Source organism: Onychostoma macrolepis, chromosome 14 (genome assembly GCF_012432095.1).
Source record: "Onychostoma macrolepis isolate SWU-2019 chromosome 14, ASM1243209v1, whole genome shotgun sequence".
In the NCBI taxonomy this organism is placed as follows: Eukaryota; Metazoa; Chordata; class Actinopteri; order Cypriniformes; family Cyprinidae; genus Onychostoma; species Onychostoma macrolepis.
Genome location: NC_081168.1, coordinates 2,626,028 through 2,639,490, shown reverse-complemented (window position 1 = coordinate 2,639,490; position 13,463 = coordinate 2,626,028). Strand labels below are relative to the sequence as shown.

The window sequence follows — 13,463 nt, the reverse complement described above, 5'->3', positions numbered from 1 at the left end:
CACAGTATATATATATATATATATATATATATATATATATATATATATATATATATAATTTTTATTTTCATAAATTTTTTGGTTCAGTACGTTTTAGTCCAATACAATAAAATTAACTACTATTTTCAGAAAGAAAAAAAAAAAAACTCTGAGAGTGATACTAACACAATATGAGGGTTAAACATAAATTGTTTAATGGACTGCACGAGTTGACCATCAGACAAATAACACATATAAACAAAAAAATATCTTAATTAGGTGAGAAATGCTAATGCACACACGCATTATTCAAGTACATAATGCAAGTATAAATTCTTAATTCCTGAGATTATTACATTAGCACCTTCATGTCTATTCCTCAGTGCCACATTGTCTCCCCATGGGTTTTAAAACCCATTTATTATGTTAAGCACAATAGTCTTTTGAGTTGTATGCATTCATGCATTCCTGGGCATGTGCATGTTCTCCCAACAGAGAGAGAGAGAGAGAGAGAGAGAGAGAGAGCTGAGATGCACTGAGAAACATCAGAAAACATCAAACAGACCGTGAGCTGAGAATACATATTAAATATCCACCCCACACGCTGAGATTTACTCCATCCCTCTGTTACAGCGCCACCGCGTCAAGAGAGGGAGCGTACGCGTCTGCAAACGCACACGTGTGAATGGTGTTCGTACAAGTTGAGTTCTATGGATGCACTTTTTCTCCTCTATTTCCAAAGCGAAATCTTTGAAGCTGTCAGTATAAACCCGGCGCTTTTGATCTAGTGCAGTGCGAGCCGTGTCTCTGTAGAGGGCAGGCCACTGAAAGCATTGGTTGAATGTTGCATCACCAGTTAGAGCTGCAGATTATGTCATCAACTCCTTAGTGTGCTACACACACACACACACACACACACGCACACATGCAGAAGAGCAGAACCAGAGCAGAACCAGAGGAGGGTTTGCCATGTACCAGGGTTAGTATAACAACGTGGCCCTCGGCTGCGAATATAAAGGCAAATGGAGTGGAAAGTCTATATAGATGACAAAATAGGAAAGGAACAGGATCAAATGCTTGTCAAATAGTGTTAGACAGCCTCGTGCTCTGTCAGGGATGAAGTTGCTAGATGACGAAAGTGAGAGACAGAGGTCCAAAGGAAAGTCGAGTAGCCTACACGGTCTCGTCTTCTCAGGAGAAACTCACTCGATCTCCCTGTGGAGATAAAACACAGTGAAAGACAAATACAAGATCAGCAGAGATGAAAAACGTGGCATACATGCCTCGCACGTGCTTTCATCGCCTGTATCCTGACGTCAATGATTAATGTTTGATGAAAATCATTTTTCCGTGTGAAATCTGGGTGCTAATGCGCAGAGCCGTGGCTCGATCGTACGTTATTGCATCTTATATTTCAGGCGGTACATTGCAAAAGGCCTCAAATGACTGCCTTTAGCTCCCCTCAGGAAAACAAATAATGAAACTTTAGCGTTTGAGTTTGATAAGTGACTCTATTTTGAGAGGATGTGTTGATTTTCTTGATTCGGTAAATCTCACGCCTTCGGCATTGAGGGAAATTTGGGATTAAATGTGACGTTTGCTTCATGATCCCTTTGAAAAAAATCAGATGAATCAAGGATTTGGAGAAGAAAGAAAATATATAACAGATTTTTTTTGTAGGAGTTGGCCCTGATAAATCTTGGATGGGGCTCTAACCTCAACAACCGCAGCAACAGAGTCACCCAGAAGGAACATCATCTCTCCTGTTTTCACCTGCTCGAGTCCCGCGGCTGTTTTAGGTTCAGAAATTATTCATGTATTTACAGCCTCGATAAAACACCCAGTGTGTGCTATCATAGTTTCCTGAAAAATACATCTATGGCATTCTGTGGAGCTGGGATGAGAAGATAAGCTACAGAGCAGAAATAAATATGAAAAAGCACACCGTTTCCAATTCAGGAAAAATGAATGGCAGAGAAATCGCAATATAAAGCCTATATATTTTGCACGATGGCCTATAATCAAAATGTTATTGCTCTTTTTTTAAGATCTGAATTTTGTCTCATGCATTTATCCTACAATTTTAAGAGATATGAAAAAAATAGATATGAGTCAGACAAGTTAGTCTTTTTTTCCGCTGAGATGCAAAAGTTTTCAATAAATCTATAAAATTATTTATTAACTATAATTAATAAATTAATTATTCATTAATAAACACTGCAATATTATCAGACGTCCTGTCTCATTTTGTAATACATTTTGTATGTCTGTAAAAATTTAATTAAAAAAAGAAAAATAATAATAAACACTGCAACATTTCGGTTTCGTTGTGACTTTAAGCAGGACATTATTGGATTACGTAATCAGATTCCAAAAATGAAGCACTTGTAATTAGATTACGTTTTTAATACGCTCATAATCAGATTACAGTTACTTTTTTATGGATTACATGATTGCATATTATTCACACAGTGACAAAAAATTATTCTGTTCTTTTAAATTTCCTTTCTAAATGAATCTTCCACTTATAAAATCAAGTCTAATAATTATACAAGTTACTAAACACTACCGATGCACAGCAGTGAAATATTACGTCTTCATCATATCCAGTGACCTTCACTAATTATTAATATTGGACGTCCTGAAAAAATATTTCAGGCCTGGAAGACTTTGGCTATAATGTCATGTTTTCATGTTTATTAATGTTTGTTCATGTAATGTAGGGATTCCCAGGCTTTTGAAATTTTTGGATTTCATTAATTATTAGCTTTTCATGAACACAGCTTCTTCATGAAGCTCAGTTTGGGAAACCCTGCTGTAATGTAATGTTTAATGCATGATATTAATAACAAATAATAAACAAGCACATGCACACCATACGAGGTGCAGGTCAGAAGATACCAAAGTTGTGTGAAGAGGATATATAACCACACAATATTTTTGTCATGTAATTTGTATATTTTTAGACGTGAACACTTTTTACAAATCAGAATTGCGTAATTGCGGCCGTGAGCACAAATTGCATCTCACTGCTGTCTGTGATTTTCCTCCTTCACTCTTAAAAATAAAGGAGCTTCACGATGCCACAGAAGAACCTTTTTTGTCTAAATGGTTCCATAGAGAACCTTTAACATCAGAAGAACACAAGGTTATTTGTGGCGAAAGAAGGTTCTTCAGATTATAAAAAGGTAAGAAAGAGATGGTTCTTTAAAGAACCTTTGACTAAACGGTTCTTCTATGGCATCGCTGTGAAGAACCTTTTAAGCATCTTTATTTTTAAGAGTTTATAACTAGTTACACTGCAATAAAATGGAGAGAAAGAACACAATGTAACAAAAAAATACAGAGCACAGACCTGGGCTTTTCCATGGTGTCCTTGCTGAGGTAGATGTACCAGTAGATGAGGTTGAAGATCCCAAAGGCCAGAGGGAAGAGGACGCGGGCGTATTTGTCTATGGCACTGGTGCCTGCCAGCATCATGTTGGGTGGGACGGCCGAGCCCTGGAGGAAGATGGGATAGCGAGCCATGGGCGCCTCGGACACAGAGTTGGCCCGTCTTCTGCGGCTAAAGCCACTGGTATCAGACTGAGGCTGCGATAAAAACAAACCATGCAGAACACGAATCAATCCCACCTGATATAAGAGATATACAGTATAACTGCATTTAGGGTACTGATTCAAAAATCCCTTAAATTAAAGTGTCAAAAATAGACAATTCGTATGTATTCATATAAAGCAGTTTAAAGGGACAGTTCACCCAAAATAGAAATTCTGTCATTGTTTACTCATTGTCCACTTGTTCAAAACCTGTACGTTTTTTTCTTCTGCTGAACACAAAATAAGATATTTTGAAGAATTAGTGCTGTCAAACGATTAATCGTGATTAATTGCATCCAAAATAAAACTTTTTGTTTACATAATATATGTGTGTGTGTGTGTGTGTGTGTGCTGAGTATATTTGTTATGTATATATAAATAGACACACATGCATGTATATATTTAAGAAAAATATATTGTTTATATATTAAATAGATGTGTATACAATATATATATATATATATATATATATATATAGACACATGGATGTATATATTTCAGAAAATATATTATGTTTATATATTAAATAGATTTAAATATAATATAAATTATATTAATATAAATATATACATTTTCAAAATATATACTGTATGTGTGTGTATTTATATATATATATATATATTATATACATAATATAAACAGTAGACACACATATATTCAAAACTTATCATTAATTTGAAATTGATTAGATAACGTTTTTGCAACAAAAAAAAATGTTTATCATTTAAAAACTATTTTGTATTTACTCAAGTTGCCTTTATTTTATTTTAGATTTTGTTTTCATTTCTGAAAGTCTTAAGTATGAGATATACACAAAAACACTGTGATTTTCACAACACTGTATAACACTTACAGAGAGGAAAAAACACATATCAGCTTTAAATAAAAAGAAACAGACAGTTATTGAAGATCATAATTACTCAAAGTTTAAAGGTGCCGCCACATCTACCATTGTTCAGTGAATTTTTGCAGGCGAAATCCAGACATTTCATTAGAAATCCACACAATCGAGACTTTCGTTACGGTGAAAGATTTCCACACAGATTCCATTTGCAACGGGTTCAAGTTTGTCACACAAATTCACCGTGTTGACCAAAAAGAGCTGCTTGGCTTGACTTTTGAGTGAGCTGTGCTTTATACATCTCTACACATCATAATGCACAATGGCACTTTCTAGCCGCTGAAATATTCACCAAAATTTGGTTCATTCTGCATTGTGGAAATCCTTGGCTCTAACAAAATTCTAGATTGAATGGATTCCTATTAAAATGACTGGATTTCACCAGCCCAACATTGGCGAAATCTGCCAAATCATCTTGAAAGAGCCAAATATCAATTGCCAATACATAGCTACATTTCTAAAACATTTTATTGCACTTTATAAAAATCAGAGGTTAAACTACACCCCTCATGCTGGCACTGGCTCTAAGCCGGAGAGAACTGGAGCAAGTGGATCCGCAGCACAGGTGAGAGATTACAAGAGTCATGGCTCGCAGTTTTAATACGAGCGGCTATTTTTAAAACACCAACCATGAGCTCCCCGCGTGAGAGCGGTCCCAGGAGACGCCGCACGCCTGTAGAATTACCATATCCAACTCAGCACAACAGATAAGAACTACAATTCACACGTGGCTGCAAGAGAGCATGTGAATGACTCCTCACTGAACACCTGAACCATTTGCTTTTTAACACATGCATTAACGGTTGAGCCATGTGTTATGTATTTAGTTATGCGTGCTAAGTACTGTACAGCAGTGGTCAAAATGATTAGAACGGTAGTATTTTCAGCAGCTAAAAAATGGTTTTAAGTCAGTTATTTCTATCTTTTGCTGTAGTGTGTCAGTAAGAAATATCAAACATTCATTTAGCCATTAAGTGTAATAATCCAGTGAGATTTTTGTTCGCTCCACACAGAGATCTGATGACATGAAGAAACTGAGACGGACTAAATCCAGAAGAACTGTGTCTCCGAGACGCTTCGAGAAAGCTACCTGCAAAGCTACAGTGCTGTTAACAGTTTTAGGCACTTGTGTAAAAATGCTGTCAAAAATAATGTCATAAATAGATTTTCTTGATCAGTTAACTCCTATTAACTAAATAAAATCAACATTTGTTGTGAGCATCCAATGCATTTAAAGCAGCTTTTGTCCTCGGTGCACTTTAGCAGTTTCTCAGGAGCTTTCTTGAAGCGTCTCGGAGACACAGTTCTTCTGGATTTATTCTGTCTCAGTTTGTTCATGTCATTCCAGACAGACTGGATTATGATCAGATCTCTGTGTGGAGCAAACAAAAATCTCACTGCATTATTACAATTAATGGAAAAATGAATGTTTGGAAATGTAAACTGATATTTCCTACTGATACACTACAGCAAACGATATAAATAACTGACTTAAAACCATTTTTAGCTGGTGTGAATACTTGTGTACTAATCATTTTGGCCACCACTGTGTGTCTTTAGAGGTATTTAAGCGTCCCTGTAGGAGGCGCATATATATGCAGATGCAGCGACACTTGTTTAGCATCACAATAACTGTGACACAGCTCACTGGTTTGTGAAGAGCAGCGCTCGTGTTGTGCATATCGTATAACCAGGAGCTCCGTCAGCTGTGCTTTTTGACCAGAGTGTGGTGTTAATTAAGCGAGGCTCGCAGGAGATCGTTACCGTCTCCGGCTCGTCGTCGCTGCCCTGGGCTATGGACTCCAGAACGGAGGCCCTGGAGAACCGGCGTTTTTCCCTGTTGGCCTCGAGTGTGGCAAAGTAGTTGACCGCGGCAAACTCGATGAGGGCCGAAGCCACAAAGGCAAAGCAGACGGCGATGAACCAGTCCATGGCGGTGGCGTAGGAGACTTTGGGCAGCGAGGAGCGGGCGCTGATGCTCAGAGTGGTCATGGTGAGCACAGTGGTGATTCCTGAAGGTCACAGGAGATTATGTAAAGACGCAAGAGCAGATTTACATGAGAAATGATCCCAGAAACATTGAGAACATGAAGAAAAAAACCTAAACGGAGAATAGTTAAAGGGATAGTTCAACCAAAAATTTACTCACCCTCATGTTGTTCCAAATCTGTATAAAGGTTGGTAACCAAACATCTGCTGGTCCCCATTGACCTCCATAGAATTGATTTTCCATACTATAGAAGTCAATGGCTACCAGAAACTGTCTGGTTAGCAACATTCTTCAAAATATCTTCTTTTTGTGTTCAACAGCAGAAAGAAACTCATACAGATCTGGAAAAACTTGAGGGTGAGTAAATGATGATATGGTGAACTATCCCTTTAAGACCACTAGTATACTATATTTTTAAATAGCATGTGAAACAGTATGAATTATGTTGTTTGCTACATTGTGGTTACATGAACTCATTATACATTCAAGCAAACGGCGTTCAGTTATCATCTTGGAAATTAAAATGGGTATTTTTGCACTTTTATTATAGTTTTGTGTAGAAATGTCTTTTGGCAGGTTGATCTAATAATCAAGGGAAAAAATTACAAACTGTACTTTGGTTTGTAAATCACACCATACTCTGTATACTGCAAATGTATTGGGCATATTCTTTGTATACAGAAAAAAAAAGAGTTTCAGTGCGGTTATTGTTAAGTAAAACTAAAATGCTAAATATTAAAAATTATTTTCACTAATTGAAATAAAGCTAAAATAAAATATAAAGTATATATATATATATATATATATATACTGTATATATAATCAGATCTATAATTAGATTAAAAAACTGTAAAATTGGAAAATGCTGTTTTAACTGAAAATAAGTTGTAGATAAAGTACTAAAATGCAAAAATTATATGTATGTATATATATATATATATATATATATATATATATATACACACACATAGTATATACATATTTTAAAAACGAATAAAAATTCTCAAAACTGTTATTTTGCTATTTTAATTTTTTTGTAAAATGAAACACAATCAAATAAAAATTCAAGAAACAGATTAAATATTGAGGCTGATTTTACTTTTAGTTCATTTATCATACTGGAAATGGAAGGTCAAAACAAACGCATTGCATTGTGGGATGCAGTATTCTACGCAATCTACTCTATTGTGTACAATACTTTCGTGGTGTGTCCTCCAGTTATTCCATATATATATATATATACAGATACATACTATATATTGCAACAGCAACAGTAAGAGTAGTATACTATTCCATAAAATAAATACGGACCATAGCATGTCATGAGTGATGACTGTGCTCTTTACTGAGATGATGGGTAAGCAGCTACTGAAAAATATTATGCTTTTTACAATTAAATAATGTTAAAACTGTGCCTCAAATTTCCCAATGAAACACTAAAACATAGCCAAACATACATTGAAGTTCAAAAGTATGGGCTCAGTATGTTTTTTCTTTTAAGAAATTAATACTTTTATTAATAAAGCATGCATTAAATTGATCAAAAGTGACAGTAGACATTTATTAAAGACATTTATAATAAATGTCACAAAAGATTTCTATTTTTAAAAAAAGCTGTTCTTTTTAAATATGCATTACGGTTTCCGCAAAAATATTCAGCAGCACGACTGTTTTCAACATTGATAATAATCAGAAATGTTTCTTGAGCAGCAAATCAGCATATTATAATGATTTCTGAAGATCATGTGACACTGAAGACTGGAGTAATGATGCTGAAAATACAGCTTTGATCACAGAAATAAATTACATTTTACAATATATTCACATAGAAAACAGCTTTTGTAATAATATTTCACTATTTTTACTGTATTTTGGTCAAATAAATGCAGCCTTGATCAACATTAAAGACCTCTTTCAAAAATCCAAATCGAACGATAATGTAGATGTTTAATTTAATACGACCCTTTAAAAAGACGCAGTCGTACCAGCCACTGTCCGAGCCGGGACAGACTCCTTGTTGATCCAGAACGCGACTTGTGACAGCACAACCACCATAATCAATGGGATGTACGTTTGGATGAGATGGTAGCCAAGCTTCCTCTGAAGATAGAAATGGACAACCTGGACAGAATACAGACCTAGACGGTGCCAAGACATTAGAGGAGGACATTGATGAAGACAAATCGTGCAAATTCAATACATCCATATGATGCTCTGATCAAGCCCATTTGGCCGAACACGACTCCAAAACATTCAGAGGGAGTTTTGGCTCTTTATTTCTGTCCTTAATTACAAGAAAAGGTAAGCAAGCACAGATCTTTCTTTTGGGTTTGAGCCTGATCCATTTCCCACAGATCTGATTGGGCACCCAGCAAGTGGTCCCTGCTTTTTGCCTGCCTTTAAATTCCTCATTACTGAGCCCCCGGTCATCCTCGGGACACGATCAGAGGCTGAAACGGGCTTATTGTAACACAGCTATTTTTAAAGACAGACCTCATGAATTAGGCCTGATCAGTTAAGCATCTTAGATTGCCTCTCAGGGGGTAAGCTGGCTGGGAAATGTAGCTCTTAACATACACAATTAGATAAGTCATTTACCATAGTAATAGAGGTGTATAAACAATATTTTGCTTAGTGTGTTTTTATGCTTGTAACTTGGCTCGTTTAGGCCTGTCATGGATAAATAGATATGATACTAAAACCACCAGTAGGTGGCGGCAAGTCCCTGTCTTAATGAGTGATTCATTGAATCATTCATTCAAATGACTCATTCAAAGCAGATGGTTCATTTAGGAACTAAGCAAGTGGCTGTCTTTATGAATGAATCATTGAATCATTGACTCAAATGATTCATTCAAACACAGATTCATTCACTGCAGTGTTGCTCTGAGATGCACATGCTCCAGCTTTGTTTTGAACTATTTCCATTGGCAAAACAGAAAAAAAGACAATATTGTGTCTAAAAAAAATGTAACTAAATAAAGTAATATCACATTCACGTGCTAATATTCAGGAAAACTGCACTCTCGCTTGTAAATAGTGCTGTCAAACTATTAATTGTGATTAATCGCATCCGAAATAAAGGTTTTTGTTTACATAATAGCTTCTATGTGTGTATACTGTGTATATTTATTATGTATATATATAAATACACACACACACATTCAGTATATTTTGTAAATACTTCCATATATACCAATTTCAGTGTTAGTCCATTCAAGGCTATTTTTTGCTTTCATAACTTGAATTATAGGGTCAGTTTAACTGCATCCTAATAGGCTTCATCACAGTGAATGCTTTTGGACTCTCAAGACGTGTTTTTGTTTTTTTTGCAAAGTGAATGACTCCATAATATCAGCCTACATATCGTTAAAACAACAATTAGGATCTTATCGCAGAAGATAAATATCGCACACCCCTACTAGTAATAGTACAAGACATCTAGCGTGCTACATCTGTAATATTTAGGGAAAACACACCTGTGCTGAATTTATATGTTTCACTGAACAAGGTCTGGCCCACAAGATCATACTGAAGTAGGCTTGATGATTCTGGAGGAAAATCCACCGATGCTTGAAGACCCTTCCTCCACGTGTAGATAATTTCACGATTAGTGTAAGCATCTGAAGGTATAAGAGAAAGCAGTTGAAGAACGGTGGATGGAAGGATGGATGGAAAACAGACAGACAGACAGATCTTACAGCTTCCAAACAGGAGAGGACATGTGTGTCCATCCATAGGGAAGTCCATCAACACCATCGGACATACTGCACTTACAGTCAGCCTGAAATATAGAGAAAACAAGCATTTATTCGATGACCCAAATTATTGGCTATTATAATATATACCTGTGCTACTTATGACTGCTTGAAAAAGCAGTCATAAGTATCACAGGTATATTTGTAGCAATAGCCGACAATACATAGTATGTGTCAAAATTATTGATTTTTCTTTTATGCCTAAAATCATTAGGATATTAATTAAAGATCATGTTCCATGAAGATCATTTGTAAATTTCCTACCGTAAATACATCAAAAAATATTTTTTGATTAGTAATATGCATTGCTAAGAACTTCATTTGGACGACTTTAAAGGTGATTTTCTCAATATTTAGATTTTTTTTTGCTCCCTCAGATTCCAGATTTTCAAATAGTTGTATCTCAGCCAAATATTGTCCGATCCTAACAAACCATACATCAATGGAAAGCTTATTTATTCATCTTTCAGATTATGTATAAATCTCAATTTTGAAAAATTTGACTGTTATGACTGGTTTTGTGCTCCTGGGTCACATATCTTAATAAAAATATTCATTTATACTGAAACAGATTTCCGAGGGTTTCCTATCAAGGGTTTTTCAAAACTCACCTCGTCTGATTGTTTTACCTCATGGTGTAAAAGACTGTTCCGTTTTGCATGATTCGAAACAGCTTGTTGGGAGACGTCATGTTGTGTGCGAGGGACGTCCTTGCATTGCGAAAAAACGTGTCGGGCGTCCAGATCTTGTCCACCATGCGGTTGTTCAAAGGCAAGATTTCAACGGGCCCCTGAAAGGCTAACCTCTCGTCAACCCACATTTGGCGGAAAAACATATCCATGGTGAACTCCTGAGAGAAAAAGAACAATTTCTTTCTGTGAATCATGTTCTTTTTTTATGGCTACAACTGATATGAATTCATCATTTGAGTTCTTTTTTAAGCATAGTGTGGGTGAGACTTGACATACTGATATTAGTTTGAACAGATATCAGCTTATTATCTACTTAGAAAGTACTTTAGCCACAAGACACGAAGCACTATAAATAAATTACATTTGTGCATTAATAAAACACAAAAAATAAAGTTGTAAAATTTGGGTGCTGTATTTTCTTACCATCTTAACATCAGATACTGGTCCAAAACTGGTGACAAATATGTCTGTTTTGACCTCGGTTACAGAGACTGCAAAGTTAATTACAGATTACATATACAACATGCAGAAACATGAGTACATTATATTGTTACAGCAAAATGAGATGAAATACATGGGTCAAAGACGAATCAAAACAATAAAGTCTAATACAGCTTTAAAAATGTTTTCATACAGTACAACGTGTCCAAAAAAATAATGACTATCATGCATTTTTATCATGATTTACAGAAAATGTCATTTAGTGTAACAATAGTTCATATAACAAAAAATCTTATCAGGCATATTTACAACTAGATGACATTTCAAGATTATTTACGGATCACAGTTCAGCCCTAAAATACTAATTAATTGTCATTTTAAATCTTTGCCACTATCCTTCAAACCACTATTTTACCCATTTATCAGCAATGCCTATTTAATAATTTAAAATATAATAAAAAGTTAGTATATGGTCACTTATTCTTTTATATATTTTAATAAGTACAGGTCAGAATAAGTATGTTGTTTCATTTTTACATAAATATATGTTATGCTGAATAACAATCACACATATTTTGACATTTTATTTTCACAAAAGATTTTAGAAGCATTAAAGTAGACACTTTTCTTGCATTTAATATGCTTTCTATGTATAATAAAATCACTTTTGTCAATTTAATTTGATGCAAACACCAAAATGCGACGTCTCATCTTTGAACCACGTAATGCATCAAATGTCAAAACTTTCTATACTGTACTAAATCATACTAAATCATTTATTTCTATACTGTGAGGCCTGTGCTTACCTCCAGATCCCGGGCGCAGTCGATTGTCATAACCCTCAAGAAGTCGGTCTAGAATCCGTGTTATATTTTCTGAATTTATCTTTTGCTTTCCTAATACATCTGCAACACTACACGGAGAGAAATGACCACCTTGATTAGTCCGTTCAGTGAATTTAGACCTAAGTCAGGTTAAATTAGGCATTCAATTTAACTCATTTAAAGTAAGTATACCTTGCTTAGTCTATTAACTCACCTTATGAGACATAACAAGGCCAAAAGAAGAGCCATTTCTGACAAAAAAGGTAAATAAATACAAATAAAATAAAGCCGTCAATGGTTAGAGGTCATAATGTAATGTATAATGTGCTCTAGATGTAAGAACGCCTTACAGATGAGCTGAAGCACTGCCTATGAAGAGCTGAATGTGAAGAGAAATGCTTTCAGGATAATCAAATTAAGGGATTAGTAAAACTCCACTTGCTATTTTAGCAACAGGTTAAAGAGTATCATCTAGGAAACTAGACATCAACTAGCAAACTAGTCCTTCTTCCAAAGGTTTTTCAGCATCAATAAACATTGCCCCTGTAATATAGTTGCCTTGTCCCACATGAAAAAAATACTACAGTAATTCATAGTAAATACTATAGTGTTTTTGAACCATACTTTACTTTTACTTTACTTTTAGTCATTTAGCAGACGCTTTGATCCAATGAGACTTACAAATAAGAAAAAGTAACTAAAACTAAATGTTAAAACTCTATAAATACTATACACATTTAAGAAAATAAAGAAATTAAATAAAATATATAAAAACCATACTATAGTAGTACTTGAATTCATTTGTTGAGGTAATTCTATTTGCAACTATAGTAAAGAAATTACTTTACCCAATACTGTACTAAGTTTTCTACAACTATAGGGTATATTATACTACAATACACTACAGTTTACTGTAGTAAAAACTAAAGTATACTACAGCATTTATTACAGTTTATCAGTTCACTATAGTTAATACTACAGTATGCTGTAGCATTCATTAACAAAGTGTTGTAAATACTATAATATATACAGTATAATACACTTTACTATGGTTCAAAAACACTGTAGTATTTACTATAAATTACTATATTTTTTATGTGGGCTGACTTTCATAATTAGGGTTAAAATAAACGTATTGCCAGGTATATACAAAGTATAGTGTCATAAATATGTGTATCATATTTTGACTCAAATATTACATGTATATGGAGCTAATATGTTAGTTAAGTATCGCATTGCACTGATATATTGTAATATTTTGCAGTGCTAGTCTTGTTGCTG

General features: G+C 34.8%; 1 protein-coding gene across 1 annotated transcript; it reads right to left on the bottom strand.

Moving 5' to 3' along the window:
• Positions 1 to 196: 196 nt before the first annotated feature.
• On the bottom strand, positions 197 to 12,904 carry gabra6a (gamma-aminobutyric acid type A receptor subunit alpha6a). The gene is made up of 11 exons (XM_058797804.1): positions 12,533 to 12,904; positions 12,397 to 12,433; positions 12,165 to 12,271; positions 11,341 to 11,408; positions 10,855 to 11,075; positions 10,169 to 10,251; positions 9,947 to 10,090; positions 8,453 to 8,605; positions 6,242 to 6,489; positions 3,335 to 3,570; positions 197 to 1,194 (listed from the first exon to the last, which is right to left on the bottom strand). Exons 2-11 carry the CDS (start codon positions 12,429 to 12,431, stop codon positions 1,182 to 1,184), a joined length of 1,308 nt encoding a protein of 435 aa, XP_058653787.1. The 5' UTR covers positions 12,432 to 12,433; positions 12,533 to 12,904; the 3' UTR covers positions 197 to 1,181.
• Between the last annotated feature and the right edge of the window lie 559 nt (positions 12,905 to 13,463).

What these genes read in the sequence shown, in the direction of transcription:
- gabra6a (XM_058797804.1), bottom strand. Translation starts at nt 12,431, where the DNA reads ATGGCTCTTCTTTTGGCCTTGTTATGTCTCATAAG. An exon ending in GCCTTGTTATGTCTCATAAG is followed by an intron (nt 12,272 to 12,396) that starts GTGAGTTAATAG and finishes CTCTCCGTGTAG; the next exon opens with TGTTGCAGATGTATTAGGAA. An exon ending in GCGACGACGAGCCGGAGACG is followed by an intron (nt 3,571 to 6,241) that starts GTAACGATCTCC and finishes TTTTTATCGCAG; the next exon opens with CCTCAGTCTGATACCAGTGG.